A 17707-nucleotide genomic window follows, 5' to 3' on the forward strand; every position below is an offset into this window, starting at 1 on the left:
TAATCACTGTGATGAACAGAGAGGAAGCAATCCATCTCACCATGCCATAGAGCTGATGTAGCTCTTCTTTTCACACACCACACAAGTTAATTATTATGAGCAGCTGTGCTTAGATTACAGGAAAATTTATGCTCCATGAAACCAGGCACTGAAGGTACCTATTTATCTCAGAGCACAAATTTGTCCCTGTTTGTTTGGAGATTTGCTCACACGCAACTACTACTACGCACGAAACCCATCTACTCTCAGAGGATTGAGTTCTACACTGCTTTTTGTGTGTTCCACCAAGTAAACATTTCAAAAAGGTACTGAAACTGCACCTACTGGTCAAAGCAGCTATCACAAAGAGGGCAGGCTCTGATCTGCCCCACAAATTCTCCACTGTGCCCTGAACAGGGAACGTCTGTGACCACATCCCGTGTTCTGGGGGTTAGAATGCAACAGAAGAGATAATGCCCCAAACCCCAAGAGCTCATTTCTGCAGTAGCTGCTCACTTCTGCAGGCCCGTTTACGCTTGATTTTCTCGAATGCTGTTAAGTGCCTCTTATGAAGATGCCCTCCAGGAGCAGAAGGAATAAATAAGCAGCAGTGAAGGCCCGTGGTCAGCGAGGGCAGCGGCTGCGGAAGGACACGCGTCCCAAGCCCAGCACATTCCGCATCCCCCGAGGATGTGCTGATCTCCTTCACCCTGAATTAAACACAGGCTGAAGGAGATGGCCCTGGACAAGCCCATTCCATTTTAATAGGTTGGTAAGATCCCCTCATCCTGCATGCCTCGAGTTCAGGCACCTCCTCTGCCTACACAAAGACCGGGATAAAAACTAAGATACAGAAAGTTCGTATCTAAAAGAGTAGGAAAGAGATAACTCAGAGAAATTTCAATCACCTTAAGGCACATCAAAGGAAACAAATATATGATTGCAGGGCTGAAACTTCAGTGCACTGTCAAAAAGAAACAATAGTACTGACCTGAATTGATCAGAAAAGCGGTAAAAAGCAACATTTGCTACAAGGCTTCACATCCAAGATCCAAATTTAACACTGCAAAACACCCTGTTTCAGGAGATCTCTATCAAATACCAGAATATATTATTCAAAACTTTCCATATTTCACAAAGCCAATATCAGCAATCTTTTAACAAATGATGCAAGCACCTGGCAAAACCAGCAGCTGCCAGCAAAAAAATTGACTTTAGAAAAATCTTTGTTAGAAGGTGACATATTTTTCATTACTATCTATTGCCATCAAGGTATAGAGATGGCTTTTTCTTGTGTAGTAATTTTATTCCAGGGGAATTCCAATTTTTTGGATGAAGTTTCACTTGATTTATTATAAATAAAGAAGACGGAATCTTCTCCTGAGTCTTTTCAGAAGCAAATTGATGACAATAAGGGAAGTGGAGAAGGGTTGTTTCCAACAGGAAAAATGTTTGGAAGTATTACTACTGCAGTCATCAGACTCGGTTTAGAAAGTACTAAACACACCACTCAGAAATTTTAATACTTCTGAACACATTTAGAAGCTGTGCAAGCACAAAAGAGCACCACTGGACACCCAAAGCAAATGTAATATCAACCAGTTCACAAGCACCTGCTGTATTCTCACAAGTGCAAGCACTTCGTAAGCATCCCTGTCACTTCCAGTCACTCTTCTGTCACTTTAGGGCACCTGTTTGAAAGAGAGATGCTGGAAATCTTGAAAGACAGTTTGATTCAAGGTTATTCATTTATTCTGAAATTGAAAACTCACGTCTAAAACCCCTACTGCAGACATAAAGCAGTTGGAGTAGCATTAATATACAAATTCAGAGTCAACAAACATGACATCAGGATTCCTTTTATACCTTTGTGGCATGAGACTTCTTAAAAAAATCCTGTGCTTGAAGATCTATGGTAAGCCATATTGATGAGCTCTGTTATTTAGGATGCTAATATTCATGGTAAGTATTAGTTCTTAATTATTGAAATAAATTTTACTCAATAATTTCCATTAAGAAGTGTTTTCTAAGTAACTCAGAAAAAGGGAAAACTCAAACTGAAACTTTTATCGCGTTTCTCTGAAGGAAATTCCCCAGACAGGTCAAACCTCAGGAGTCTGACAATGAACAATATATGCTATAAATCAAACTCTGCATTCCTTTCAACAACTCCACTCTCCTTTCACCAACAGTTGGGTTTGTTTGTGGATTTGGTCTTTTGTTTGTTCTTCGGGGTTTTGTTTAGGGTTTTTTGAGGGGAGGTTGTTCGCTTGTTTGGGTTTGTTGTTTTGGTTTTTTTTCCCAGGAGGTAAGAGGTGGAAGTACAAACAATTGACAGAGTCCTTGAATGTTTCATTGATTTGAGCAGGATCAGCATTTCAACCCAGCACTGTCTGTTTTTCAAATCAAACCCACTTGGTTCTACCATACTGTAAGAATAAGCAGCTGGTCTTCATCCTTCCAATTAATGGCTCTGGAATGTCTCACAGGCTGATAGCCCACTTGACTGAGACTATTAAGGACAAAAAGAGGTTATTTGGGTAAAGACTGTGAGTAACATCTCCAGTGTTTTCGCGACAACTAGGAGTATAAAAGCTTTTTATTAAACTTGCTTATTTTTGGTGCTTCAGGCTTTCCTGTTTAAAATGTCTATTTGAAGAAAATTTCTCCTTAAGGCCATTTTCAAGAGAACCTGGATCTTATCCTACTCAGCTCAGATGAATTTTTAACAATTTTCCTACGAACCACAGTTGCTTTGGCATGAATTGTCTTTGGAGTTATAAACAGCGCAACTGTGACATAGAGGAAATTAAAATTTTATAAAAGCAAAAGAAGATCTGAATCAGTACTGAATGAACCTGCCTCCACGTGGAGAGGTGAACAAGAGGGATGTGAAAGCATTATATAAAATAGCAAACAAAAAAGGAGACCAACAAGGACATGAATGCCTCAAGAACAAAGCATGATTCAATTAAACTGAAAATAATCAAGAAACTGGAATAGCTTGTTCACTGCAGGGTTACCCCGTTGAATACCAGACACACACCAAAACCAGCAAGAGTCACCATGAGCTCGTTTAAAATACTAAGGATTAGAAACCCTCGCGTTTCAGGCTCTAAGAGAAGAAAGCAGAGTTTCAGGATGAACCAGCTCCCGTATTTCTGCTAAAGAGCACACACCAGACTGTGTGACAGGTCTGCTTACAACCACCCACGGCCACAGAAGAGATTTCTGCTCTAGTCCGTAGCATGCTCTGCACAAACCATGACGTGTCACCACCCAGGTCTACTGCTGACAGAGTATCAATTTCTCAATATTTGTGTGAAAAGTCTGAATCAACTGCTCATAACTATGATTTTAAATCACTGGAAGCCAGTGGTGAAAACAAGTCATAATTGGAAGGGCCTGTCTCCAGTTTGAGGGAGAGATTGCTTTTCATTATATCGCTCATTATGCCTTTCATCCTCCTGAGTAAGTCTCTGCACAGTTTGGATCTCCTTGGACCTCTTTCATCTACTATACTCTGTTTAATGACAATCCATCACTTAAAAAAGGACCCCAAAAACGACTTTTGCCAACGATAGTTGCTTAGATCATACAGACTCCACACTAGATAAAAGAAATCTTAGGAGGACCAAAGAGAGCTGAACTTAATCAGAGGGATGAAAGACAAAATGAAAATCTATCTACCCTTACATTTTAAAAAGGAGTTTCCTTCAGATAAGACGATCTTGACTCTCTCCCTCTGCGCCTGTTAAATATGGTGTGAGCACTGTCAGATCCTCTGGGACTTTCATGACTGAGATGCTCCAGCAATTCCTGTAAATTGTACACATTTGGATGGTGCTGTCTGAGGTGACCAGGCCACTTCCTATTGATCTAAAACCCGTTTTCCCCCCTTCTTCCCTCCTTCCTCCTAATCAAGGCAGAAATACATAGCCTGACAAGCTTTGATGTCCCTCTGCTTTACTCCTCATTATTTTGATCTTTTAACAATCCCTCTGTTGGTACATGCCCTTAGCGTGCATTTTCAGGGTCTGTGCCTTCTGGCTTCAAAAGACAGCTCTACTTGATTAAGGCTTTTTATTCCTTTCCCCAGAAAACAAATGCTCTGTGTGGTATTAAGAGGCTGATATTTGTTTTTTTATCAGATAGGAACAGTATATAGTTAAGCTAGAGAGCCTGCTTATTCCCTTCTACAGAGTGGAATATACTGTCGTGGTTTTGAAGGAAATCAACTACATGGAATTTATCTGATGCAGTCTTCATCATCTTTATTTTACAGAAAGTCTACAGATTATTGAGTTGCCTTTGGATAAAATGCTGCACTGTAGATTGCTGTCAGGACAAATTCTCTGAGAGTCTCCTCAATTTTTATGTTGCTGGCATAAGGCTACAGTGACAGAAACGACTCGGAGTCTCTCCTGCTATTAGTTCACGTCTATAAAGTAATGTCATGCCAATTCTCCTCCTGCCTATGAAATACTCTTAGGGCAGCTCTACCTGAGGTGGAAGCTGGGCAGACCCAGGCTGAAATATAGTTTTAAGTGTCCTCTGATGCCTGCTGACATCCCCCATTAAAAACAGGAGGGCAGTCCAACATCACTCTTCTGTGAACAACCTGTCACTGGCAAACCAGTATCAATCTTTCTTCTCCTTGTCCTATCAACTCACACCCAAAGAATGAAAAATTGGTCTAGGGGAACACATTACCTGGAAGATCAGTGGGATGTAATACAATACAAAGACAAATTTCCATGCCCCACTGCAGTGCCCAGCTGCCGATTCCAGCTGTGCACACTTGCACAGACACCTCTGCTACAGCACCAGGTTTTAAGAAATTGGCCCAGGATGATTTCCATGAAAACAGGTGATTTTATTTCTCATAAATTAAACTGCAGGAATATCAAAGGCAGCTGAAATGCTCAGAGAGATTGATCCACTATACCTCACATAGCCTCATCTGTACCCTCCCCTCCTGCTCCCAGTCAATTCTAATGCTACAAAACTGAAATTAATCCCATGGAAAATCTCTCTGGGAGAGGATATCTTCCTCATTCCACTACATATATGCATGCATGATATTAGTATAGCATTTTTGTCTCCTCCTCAATTTTTCCTTTCCCCCCCCCCTTTATGAAACACTGCCACACATTTCTGCATGAAGCAAATCTACTATCAAATCTACAGTCAAAAACAGATCAAAGCTTACAGGTAAACTGATAGAAATCCGACACAAGCAATCTGGACTCGTGTAATCCCACATCCATACTGCAGTGATCATTCTCTCCTTCTCCTGTGTGCAGATACGACACGGCTCACCAAGAATGAAGATTAGTTTTAAATGCAAAACCAAGGGTAAAGTTTCATTAAGCTCAAGAGATTTTAATTTTTTCAGTGCGTTTCACCAGAGCTAGACTCCTAAATACTTAATTTCTTTCTGTTAATGAAATTTGGGTATTTTGGGGGGGGAAAAAAAAAAAAAAAAGTTCCTAATCTATTCTGAATCTATTGGTAAACCAGAAATTGGAATTACTCAAGAAAAAGTTTTGGTGTTTTTATCTGACCTCAATTGTTTGTCATTACTTAGAGTGGCAGAAGGCGTTATGGAACAAAAATAAAAGGGAGGAGTGCCTTTATATAATTCTAAATATAATATAATTAAATATAATTAAATATATTCTGTTTTATGAAACAGAAGAATAAATTTCAGGAACTTGGAGATGAGAAGGAAAATGTAAGCAAAACATGATTTAATGATGAGCGCTTTTTTACAACAGCATAATGTCACTGATGTAAATGTGAATTCCAGATTTTCCTCCACAGTATCACTGCCCACTTTCTACATTGCAAGTACTGCATTTTACATTTTTTTCTTTAATGAAAATTTTACTTTTCTGATTTCAGAGTGTGCTTATATTAATCCAACATGTATTTCTGGTCTGCCCTCCCAAGTACCCACGATTTGCAGTTACCCAGACGTGTTACAGATGCGCTCTCTAGTTCATCATCCACACTGTTTAGTGACAGCACTGATGACAGCCCAGGGTGCGTGTGCCCCGTGGGAAGCTGTCAGGATCTGATCAGAAGCCATCTGAAGCAGCCTTCCTGGCTGACAGCAAAAAGCTGATAACAGAGCTTGGGATGGTTTTTTTTCCAACAAGTTGCACAATCACCTTGCCCTGCTTTTCTCTAGGTCATACTTTCGTACTGCACTTGGGAGGGTGTCACGTGGGTCTGGACTCAATGTCTTCCTGAAGTTAAGAGAATATTATCTGTGCTGCTTTTCACTTACCTTATTGCCTGACCTCCAGCCCACTGCCTTGTCAAGGAAAGAAATCGGATTATCAAAAATGTAATAGTGAATCAATTCTGCTTTGGCTGTTTCTTACCACCTTATTACTCTCCATGTGTTTTTAAGCTAAAAATTGCATTATCAGTGACGAGAGGAAAACAACGCAACACAGCTTTGTGAATTTGCAATATGATGTAATTTTATCTGTCAAGTGCTGGTGAAGTCCTGGGCACACATGGTTGGTAACAGACCAAGGCTCTTCATTCTGGAAAGGCAATCCCTTTCCTGAACCTCAGTGCCATCCTAGACAAACTCTGCTTCACATTCTTTTCAAACATACCACAATCAAGACTCAGCTCCCATCTTTACCCTGGTAACTATTTTTCCCCCTCAATTATTTGCTCCCAGTGCCACCAGCTGGAGGCAGGTGTCTTCCAGACCAGGACTCTGGCTGGGACCACTCAACTTCAGCTTGCTGTGCTCTCTCTGTGTCCCTGTAACCACCTGTCACACCCTAGACAAGAACCACCAGGAAAAATGATCAACAAATGAACACCCAGCATCACTCAGAATAAGGCTCAAGGTGCCACTGCCCCACCTGTCCCTACCTCCTCCCTAATACTGGAGGGAGCTGCTGATGACAGGTAAGCTGCTGTCAGCTGGACAGATTGACACAGGACTGCCCCAAGAGCCCTGCTCAAAAAACATCAGCAGTGAACTGAAGCAGTCGAGTCCCTGCCTCGTTCACCATCATAATTGCATTCCTTGTAAACTTCAGGTTATCACACTGCCTTCAGCCTGTAAATTGTCACAAGATTCTAATATGTACCTCCCGAAATTGGTAATTCTGTGCAAAAGCATTCTGCGACTCAAATCACAATGTTGCATTAATTTAGCTAATCAGGAGTTACATTAACTATCTACAAAACAGAAAATAACCGTTGGGTGATTTATCTTGTAAGAAAAAAAAAAAAAGGCAGAACTGAAGCTTTTTTGATGGTACATCTCATTATAAAGAGATTACCATAAAATTGCAGGAAAAACAACAGTATATATGGCCATTACTGTGTTACTGATGGATAATACAGCTAAAGGATGCCAGTTTGAAATATTTGTGTAGATAAAATCCTAACAGGCTATATCTAAACTCATCCTTTCATCTTGCTTAATATGATGCATTAACTTGGTCACTATTAGACTTGTGATCACAGTACTGCCTATGTTTTATATTAGATTTCACTGGAACTATCACTGCCTTCAGACACACTCAGGAAACTTAGTTAACAGATTGTTACCATTTTTTCCTTATGATGTTAAGTTCTTGGTCTTAATCAGTCTAAAATCAGTCTTGTCTGCTAAGTCCCTGCAGCTATCAGAAAACTCCAGAGCAAGAGCCAGAAACCTGCAATGAAGGAGACAGGAATCTTAAATTGCCCAAGTCTGGTGCTGCCTGCATCCCACGTTTTCACTGTCAATTCATACATCAACTTTTCAACTGTAACAGATTATATTTAACACTAACCATCTTAGCAAAGTCCATGTGGTTTGAATTTACAACCCAGCTAAAGCAAGAAAAGAAATATATCCTGTGTGGTCTGACAGTGGAGCAACCAAAAGAAATACACTCCAGAGATGCTCGATGGGGCTGTCCAGGATTGATCCACCCCGTGACCTTCGGTGAGACAGGAAAAGTTCTGTTCTCCAAAGCAGAGGAGTAGCTTCTTATTACTGCATCGGTGAGTCTGCATTGTTGTTTTCCTGTACATAAATCAATAAAGTATCTCTAAAAATATTTCCTGCTCTGTGTCACAGCGTTTCTGTATTCCTGAGATGGGAAGCTGCAGCTCTGAGAAGGACTCACTGTCTCATTAACAGGGGGAAATATGGTCAAACATTCCATATGAATCAAAGCAAAGTGGCAGGAGCAGGAGAAATAAGACATGGCATTTTCTATTGCTGCAGCTTCTCCTCACTTTTGGAAAGTAACTTGTTTTCTCAAGATCATGTTGTCAGTGTATTTCCAGGACCAGTTTTTAAAGCAGAGTCTCATTAGACCTGTCTGGTCTTTAATACGTGTCTATTTACACTACCAATGGCGTTTAAAGCAACCTTCAAAGACACTTGCTGTTTAAAACAGGCTTTCCATCCACTAATTAAACCTTAACAATCCCTTGTAATGAGCAACACATTTTCCCCCAAAAATTGTCTATATCCCAGGTGGCTCTTCATGTCAGCACTGAAGGGAGAGGGCATTCCTGTAGGATCCTCCATCACAAACATCTGAGACCAAGGAAGTCACCAAACAGCACCTGAAGAAGCAGCGATTCTCATGAAATCATGGAATGGTCTGAATTACAAACCATCCAGCTCATCTCATTCCACCCCTGCCATGGACAGGAACACCTTCCACTATCCCAGGTTGCCCCAAGCCCCATCCAACCTGGCCCTGAACACTTCAGAGATGGGAGCATCCACAACTTCTCTGGGCAGCCTGTGCTGAGGCTTAAACACTCTCACAGTTAAGACTTTCTTCCAACTCTACTTTTTGTCAGTTTAAAGCCATTCCCCCCCCTTCTCTATCCCTCCATGCCCTCTCCACTCTCTTGAAGTCCCTTCAGGGCACTAACAGGGCTCCAACATCTCCCTGGAGCCTTCTCTTCTCCAGGCTGAACAGCCCCAGCTCTCAGCCTGCCTTCATAGCAGAGGTTCTTGAGTCTTCTGAGCATCTCTGATTTCCCCGGGACCTGCTCTAACATGGCCACATCCTTCTTATGTTAAGGACTCCAGAGCTGGATGCAGGGCTCCAGGCGGGGTCTCAGAGTGGGGCAGAGCAGCAGAAATTCCCTCCCTCATCTGCTGCCCACACTGCTTTGGATGCAGCCCAGGACAAAGTTGGGTGCCTGGACTTCAAGTGCACATTGCCAGCTCACACCGAGCTTCTCATCAACCAACGCTGCCAAGTCCTTCTTCCCAGGGCTGCTCTCAATCCATGCTTCACCCAGCCTGTATTTGTGCTTGGGATTGCCCTCACCCCTATGCAGGACCTTTTCTCACAGTCTTGTCACTTCCTAGTAAATTAGTCCCTGGTGGAGGCAAATGACAGCTTTATAGCAACACAAAAGTTTGCAAGGCTCCTCATTTACTGTAATGTTGTCTTATGCAACTGTCAAGCAACATCCTCACCCTGTTTTACTTGAGTGCCCTGTCTTGGGGTTTTTTTGTCAATCATTCCTCAACTAAGTTTAAATAACAACTGTATTTATTAGTTCTAAAGGCTACCTTTCTTTTTCCTATAGCACTGCTTGCAGAATAAGTTAGTCCACTGAAGCTGATGTAAAAAATCAAAGTCGATTGTAATTAGCGTAGTATCTTTCCAAGGTAAAACCACAAAAACTGCAGCTTCAGACAGCTATCCTCTCTTTGGCTTATTATTCACAGAAAAACTGATACCTTCTGCATATTACACAGTACATTTACATGCAATTTCAGTGAAAACACTCATGGAACAGGATCTCTAAGTATCTGTCTCTCAGAATCTAGCCAAGGGAAAGAATGGAGCTTGAAAGTCATTTCAGACCTCATTTTCCCTCAGTACATTGTCCTAAATAGGAACACATAAACACATACTGTTTTCCTTTAGAAATAATTTATATGAATTCAATGTTCATATATAATTGGCTAGGTATGACAATCACTGAAAATGAAAATCCTCTTTTTTATACTGCAGTTAGGGTATGAACAGAAAAAAAAAAAAATCTAAAATATGGATGCTCCAAGGGGGAAAGAGACTGATTATCTTCAGAGGTAAAAGGGTAATTGCTGTCACATGGTAAAAAAGGAATCAGGCAAATTCATATGAATACTCTTTAGAGAAGAAGCACTTAGTGGCTAAAGATGTTGTACTTTATGTAAGGCAATTACTGTGTGGAGTGGTGGTGATGCCTCGAATGCAAGCTCATTCACAGGATGCCTGAATATTGCAGGAAGGCAGCATCTATCTCCCACACCTGGGATTCTTCTACTGATGGCACAGATTCCCCTGAAAACCCCCACAGACTCACAATATCATACAAGGTAATTTAGGACAGAAGGGACCCAGGGACAGAAGGTCCAAGGCCTGCTCTAAGCAGGATTGACCTCAAAGTTACAAAAGGCTGCTCAAGACCTTCTTTTGTTGAGAGTTCAGTATCTCCAAGCAATCTACAGTGTCTCTGGGCAAGCTGGGAGTTTCTCTCGCTCTAGCCTATGACTTAACTTCTGTTAATTCACTGTGCACCTCTGGGAAGTGTGGCTCCATCTCCTCTGTGAACTCCACACTAGACACTCCTCTAGGCTGAACAAACCCAAATCCCCAGCCTCACCTCACATGGTAGTTCAAAAGTTTGTCCAAACCCCCCTTCCAGGGAAGAATGACAGGATCAGAAGTCCTCCAGTGCTGAGGTTCACAAGCTGAAGGTACCCTGCAAGGTACGTAGGCAAACACCCCCCCTGCCTAAAGGGCTGCTCCCTGACAATACAGAGCACTCTGCACACTCCTGGGGAGTTCAAGTAGCAGCAAGGAGAGGTACTAACAAAACCTTTATGAAAGTTTCCCTTACTAAACTCTTCTACAGAAAAGATATAGAATTGCTGAAAACCCGGCAGCTTCTTTTCCAGACACAGTATGGTCAGAGTTAGAAGCTGGGTTTCAGCTGCCTTCTCTGTGGAGATTACTCCTCTTGTTCATACAAAAATATCTTTAAAAAATCTTCTTCCATGGGTCTCATCTGAGAGCTCATTTTCCTGAGACCCTGCTCATCTTTATTAATACCCAGCAGAGTGGCTCTATCACTACATGTAATTAGGAAAACAGAAGCTCTTACAAAAGCCACAGTTAATTACAAAAAATGATTGTGGCACTGAAACCATTTTTGCTTAAACTCACCAAGGTAGGTTTTTCACAATTACCCTAGAACAGCACATAGCCTAGGCAATTATTGGAGGGCTCTCCACAGAGTAAAAGTAAGTGTGGTACTTTTCTATTATACTTCTAATTCTGTCAGAGTAAGATTAACAAAAAGTTCATGCCCCTTCTAGAAAACAAAGATTACCATCCCTTCACACAGACTGAACAATACAATTTACAGATTTGATAACCTCATGGAAAGGTTTGTGGTCAAAATCTAGTTAAAGATATTTACTCCTTTGAGTTTTAGTTTAAAACACATTTCTTCTTTCAGATACATCCCACATACTGTCAGGGCTTTTCTTTCTCTTCCTTTGTTTCCAGATTATATAAGAAATTCATTTCATCTTTAAAGAATAGCTTCTACCTTTGTGAAGGAGTAAATTATTATGTCAAGTTTCCTCAGTTAGCATACCTGTACAGCAATTTGTTTTCAATAAAAATAACCTTTTGTTAAAGGTTTCATCGTATTTCCCAGGAGACTGATAACAGCCACATCTCCAGCCATCTGCAGACACCACTACAGACTGATGCATACCCTGAACATTCTTCTCAACACTTCTGTTCAGACAATGAGACCACTAATTTCTAAGTGCTTAATTATGCCAAGGGCAGGAGCCCAAAGCCTTTACCCATGCTGAACTTCTTCAACAGTCTTAATGAAAATCAGGCCTCAGGCAAATCATTAGTAAAATTCAAAATCATGAGGAAATTATCCTTTCCATTTTTAGCACAAAGAATGGATTACTTCATAAAGGCCTATAGATAATTCATTTAAAGCTCACACGCTTCAGCTTTAGGCAGAAGATCGGGTTAAGATATTTGAACATCATGCACAGATCTCCTCCTATACTCCAAGCTTTTGTTGGTGGTACTTTAATGCCCAGCACAGCAGTACGATGGAAGCAGTTCCCAAAACACCTTATTTCATAAAGTCCTTCAGTTCGTTCCCAAATCATCAACTGCAAAAGAGTAAAGACCCTACTAAAATACCATAATCCAGCACCTTGAAGGCTGGGGGCTGGATGGAGGGATCTTACCCCGGGACTGCAGGCCGTGCCCGCACGCCTCGCCGTGCCCTGGCGGACCCTGCCTCACCGAGTCCGGCACCAGCACACAGGGGCTCCAGCGCTGGCTCCTCCACCTGCAGCACAACAGCCAACAAAGAAGGGCTTAAAACTGGAGAGGGACTAGATCTGAGCACAAACCCCAGTTACCAGTCACAGTACACTGCGGGGATTTTGGAGTCCCAAAGCTGTAATTACTCCTGACACAAGCACCGGGAACTGGAATTCAGATGCCAGGCTCACCTTCTAGGAAGCCACATCCTTGTCCAACAACGTTCCCCGTTCTCAGTTTGCAGGGCATGTTTCAAAGTCAGGTAAGATACACAGGAAATAGCTCCACTGGGCTTCGTCACCAGGCTCTCCTGCTCTCATGCAACTGATGCTATTCCCAGTCTGCTTTCCATGCTCCCAGCTGTGCCAGCCACGGGAAGCAGCTTTCCATGGCACCGGGCAGAGCAGGGTGTCATGTCCCTTGCCTGGCACTGCCTTCGGCTCCACACTCTGCTCCACAACCATCTCCTGTGGGATGTGCAGGCTGGAGATTCATATGCAAAGATATAATGCTTTTCTATTTACTAATATTGCACAACAGATGGGCCCCAGAATCTTAATGAAGAGCAGTGAGTAACTGCCCTATTGTATTATTTGTCTAATCAGAACTTTTTAAGTGCGTACTATTCACTGGAGTGAGAGTACCAGGGGAAAAGACAAGAGTTTCTGCAATAAGCTTGCAATTATGATTAAGGCACTCTAGGGCTTGTGGTCTCAAAATAGCTTACATTGATTTTCAGATACAATGAGTGGGGAGTTCCCAGTAACAGCTTCCTTACACACATCAGACCATGAGGTTACTATTTCTAGGAGCTGTGTCTGTTGGTGCTTGTTCAGATGAAGCCAGACCTACTGAAATCTCCAGTTTGAACTCTACTTTTACACATTTTGCAAGGCACAATGTTTGTTTTAAACTCTGCATTTTCCAACATTATGTTATTTTCTGGTGAAAATTGTGCAGGACAAGAGTCATTTCTGAAGAAATGACCACTAGAGACTGACTCCAAGTTAACAGTTTTTACCTATACACTGGACAGATGGGAACATCTTCACATTCTCTTTCCTCATACAAGGTGTCTGGACATGCCTGTCCCCCACTGGCAGAATCCTGAAGGATAATTCTGTACCGGAACTGCTTAACTGCAGTGGCATTGCCTGTAAAACAAAAAAAAAAAGTAGTCTTTCAGGCATGGTTGTCATCCCAAGTTATGATTTAGCTGCCTTGGTTAGAAACATGCTCTGTGTTTCATTTATATTTTGAAACTGTGAGCACTGTGTAACATTGCTTCTTTTAAAATTACCGGTAGTTCAGCAGGACAGCAGCTGGAAGGATGATAAATCAACAGTCTAAGAAATGCATCAAAACCATCTATTTAACAGAACACCAAATCAAGTAAGAAAATATGTAAATAAGAGAATAAACACCTTAACTAGGAAGAAGAATAAAAACCAAAGAAACAAACTGTCATAATGGAAGATTTTGTTTCTGAGAACACATTCTGGTGGTCTCAGGCTGCTACCAGTAACCCATCTTTACGGCTCTAGAAATCAGAGATGATAACTTCCTGATAGGAAAACCATTGCAACCAACAGAGGCTAACTCTCTACTTAACCTGAGTTGATGCAAGATCAATCCATCTCAAAACACAGTTCACAAAATCCATGGCAGAGAATGCAGCAGGAAAGACAAAACCAAGATTTATCTATTTGTCTCTGCAGCTAAAGCAAACACAATCCTTGGCTGTGTAAGTGGTAAGGGCAAACAGAGCTGGTTTAACCACTGCTCATGGCATTCATCGTTCCCTGGGTACTGTATCCACACTTCAAAAACAGGTGATGGAAAAGTAAAAAGAGATCTCAGGAGAACTCCTTAAAGGAATACAGACCACGTAAAAAGCTTTAAATTAATGGACTTCATCAAATATGTCTGAAAGAGGAAAGCGGTGTGCCAAAAGCCCACACTTTTTCCAGCTTGGAGTAAGAGCAAAGCTGCAGCAGCAAAATTAAAATGTAGCAGAGTAGAAGGAAAACTTAGAAGTCACACCATAAACACTAAGTACAACTAGAGATCCAAAAAAATGAAAAATGTTGGCTTTAAAAATACCAAGCTATACAAGCCTCCACTGGCAGATGTGCCACCACTGTGAGATCACTGCCAAGGGACACTGGACTGGCAGGAGGCTGCACACCACAGCTGCTGCCCTGGGGCAGGAAAAGCACATCCAGAGAGATCCCTCTCCTGCTCCTTTCACAGCCACTACCTGAGGCAGCTCTACAGCTTCCTACAGTCTCCTTTCACAAGCCTGATTTGGCGCCTGGAAAGCCTCACAAAGAGCCTTTTCTTAAAATCTAGCCCACACCATCATTCCTGGAAATTAAACTCTTTTATCTTCTGTCCACTACATGTTTATCCCTGTCACCTGATGCACACCCTTTACAAAACTGTAAGGGTTTGCATCCATTCTAAGTCTTCTCCTCTCCTTTGCAGGTCCAATTCAACTCCCACTCGTTGCTCACTTTCTCACCCAAGGACCTGCAGCCTCCCCAGGGCACAGTCTGTGACCCCTGGGGGTCTTACATCCATCATGCCCAGGAATTTGACAAGCCTGGTAGGAGTTTGAGCATTTCTAACTTTCAGTCATTTTGTAATCCATTGTATCTCCAGAGGTGCCTGAGGCCACAAAGACTATTTAGGGAGCAGAGCAGAAGAGACAGAAGAGACCAGGAAAGCTGAGACTTCTGCTCGGAGAGAAAGCTCACAGGATTTTATCAGTGTGTATCAATACACTATAACAGGCACTAAAGGAGACACAGACAGACAATTTTCACTGTGATATCCACTGTGAGATTTTTCAAGCAGCTGAGTACCCATTTAAGAGTGATTTAATTTAAGCCACTGCTCCTCAGCTTCCTGATAAAAGTTTAATGTGTCAAAAATCTACCATTTCCCTTAATTAGAACAGCTATGCAGATAAAAAAAAGAGGAGATTAAATTTATTGGGGACAATTTGTTCTCAATAAATCCTTACTGGCCAGTTTATTACAATCTGATTCTTGAAATGTTTATGTCTTGAGTAATAACTTGCTCTTGTGGCTTTCTACATAATGAATTCAGGCTGAGTAATCTACAAATTTCTTGAACTTTCTTTTTGGAGGAGCAGAGGTGAGGGGGAGAGTTCTGGGTTGGTTTGCCTTGGTATTACTGAGTTTTAGTTCTTTAAGACCTTATTTCTCACCCAGATGACAGTCACTTGATGCTCGGGCATTACTTTACTACTTCCTTCTTATTCTCACAACCTCACTGACATGGGAAGAGCTACTCAATGGAAACACTCCTTAGTACATTCTTCTCCTGGCTGCAGCCAGAAAACAATGGCAGCAACTGCACATTCCCCATGTTGTGCTTACCCCATTTCTCAGAAAGTATATTTCATTCAGTTTCCCCCCCTTTTTTTTTAATCTGTTTATACAATTTTCACTATCTAGTATTGTCTAGCTTAGTTTGCATCCTTGATTTCTTGTTTCTAATCTCTGTGAAACAATATGACAATCCAAAAGGAAACAAGATCTGATAGTAAGATAAAAAAGAGCTTCTATAGATGTGTGTGGTTCTCCTCCTCACGGTTTGAACCTTGAACTTGCAAATCACATACAGACCTACACATGCCTTGCTCCCCAGTGCTACTGGCTTGCTATTAGCACAGTTTCAGAATAGAAATTAGAGCTCAGGAGGGCTTCAGCCCTTCAGGCCTTCTTGGAGCTTCCAGGTCTTCTGTACTCTGCATTGAGTAAGTTCCCAAGAGGTGTAGATACAAATTCCCGCAGTTGTTTAAAGTCTATATATACTTTTTTTTAAAAATGTCTTGTGATATTGCCATCCTTCCCTTCCAAGAATCGTGAACTCTATCACTTTGTGATGATTTTCATTCAAATTATCTCCCACCATTAGAATCTTACCCATTTCCTTCCTATTAATCAGTACCAAATCTAAATGAGCTTCCCACAGTAATTTTCTCCACCTCTAGAAACTAAATTATCCTCAACATTTATTGCACCTTACTCAAACCCCATTTTCAAAATTGAATTTCCTCACTGGCTTTTCTATAGCATTCCTTACAAATGTTAATGAGCATAATTTTTAGATTTCAGTTCAAATTGCTATAGCCTGATTTTTCCAGAGTACTAGCACTGTGGAGAACTGTGCTTTTAAAGCCAAACTGATTTCCAGCACGGCTATGACCATCTGCCCTCCTGAAAAAAGTAAAGCCTCAAGAACTAAGGACCATATTAACTTCTCTGTCCTTGACTTCACAACTCAGATAACGCTGTTTGAGCATTTCAGGGGTGCCTTACCTCTGTTTCCACGCCCTCCTCCTCTGCCACCAGCCTCCATCCATACAATTCCTACCAACCCGCTCGTACTAATCCCTGGATCTTGCATCCTTCCTTTGTGTTTCACCCCAGGGCTTCCAGGCTCACAGAGCTGCACCATCATTCTCAGGTGAAGGACAAAATCCCTTTTCACTCCTGGAACATGTGCTTTATCATGTCCAACTTCCACAGAAAACATTCAGCTTCCCACTCTGCTCCTGACCAGATGGAAAGCCAGAGCCTGGTCAACACAAGACTCTGCTCACACAAAAACAAGGACAGATTTTCTGAGATCTTAGTCACCAAAATCAGTGCCATCTCCAACACCATTGCAGAGATAAGAGCTCTGAAGTTTTTTGCTTAGACCAGCTCGGGTTGTGTGTTTATGAGGATTGGAAGTGGCAGATCATGGACTGTCTGACACAAGGTAGAGGTCATTGGAATTTCTTATTGTAGCACACCTCGCATTTTATCCACTTTTACCCCATCTCATTTCAAATCTGATCTAAGGCATGGGGAAAAAATAGGACAGCTACCATGTAACATTTCATGTAAACTTGTTTACAGAATTAAGTAACTGTGAAATTTCTAACCTTCCTCCTGGACAACCAATGCCCAGAAGAGAAGAGGTACTTGCAGATACCATCCATTTTCAGAAGGAAAATGAAAAATGTTATTTATTGTTAGTTGTTTGCTTTTTCTAATCTCCCTGTTTTAAATCTATGCTGACAGACCAGGGAGTACCTCATCCATGCTGAAAGCAGTTATCTCTCCAGGCCATCTTCACTCCCAGGAAAGCAGGTGACAGAGGAAAATCTACCTGCTGCTCATTCATATCCTGAAACCACCCTACAAATTCCTTGATTCTCTTTCCAATCCATCCTCAAAACCCAGGTAAAACAGATAGATTACAGAAGACTGCAGCAGACAGTTGCCACCTTTCAATATCTGAAATGGCAGAGAATCAATAAGTTGCAAGAAGCTCCCTGCTCCTGCCTC

At 41.7% G+C, this 17707-nt stretch overlaps 1 protein-coding gene across 1 annotated transcript in view; it reads right to left on the reverse strand.

Moving 5' to 3' along the window:
* THSD7B (thrombospondin type 1 domain containing 7B) overlaps positions 1 to 17707 on the reverse strand; it is a 299161-nt gene that overhangs the window by 111100 nt on the left and 170354 nt on the right. The window contains exons 12-13 of the mRNA XM_058421403.1: positions 13360 to 13492; positions 12260 to 12363 (exon numbers count right to left, since the gene is read on the reverse strand). Coding sequence (XP_058277386.1) covers positions 12260 to 12363; positions 13360 to 13492 — 237 coding nt within the window. The remainder of the gene's footprint in view (positions 1 to 12259; positions 12364 to 13359; positions 13493 to 17707) is intronic.

Source organism: Hirundo rustica, chromosome 7 (assembly GCF_015227805.2).
Source record: "Hirundo rustica isolate bHirRus1 chromosome 7, bHirRus1.pri.v3, whole genome shotgun sequence".
NCBI classification, from domain to species: Eukaryota; Metazoa; Chordata; class Aves; order Passeriformes; family Hirundinidae; genus Hirundo; species Hirundo rustica.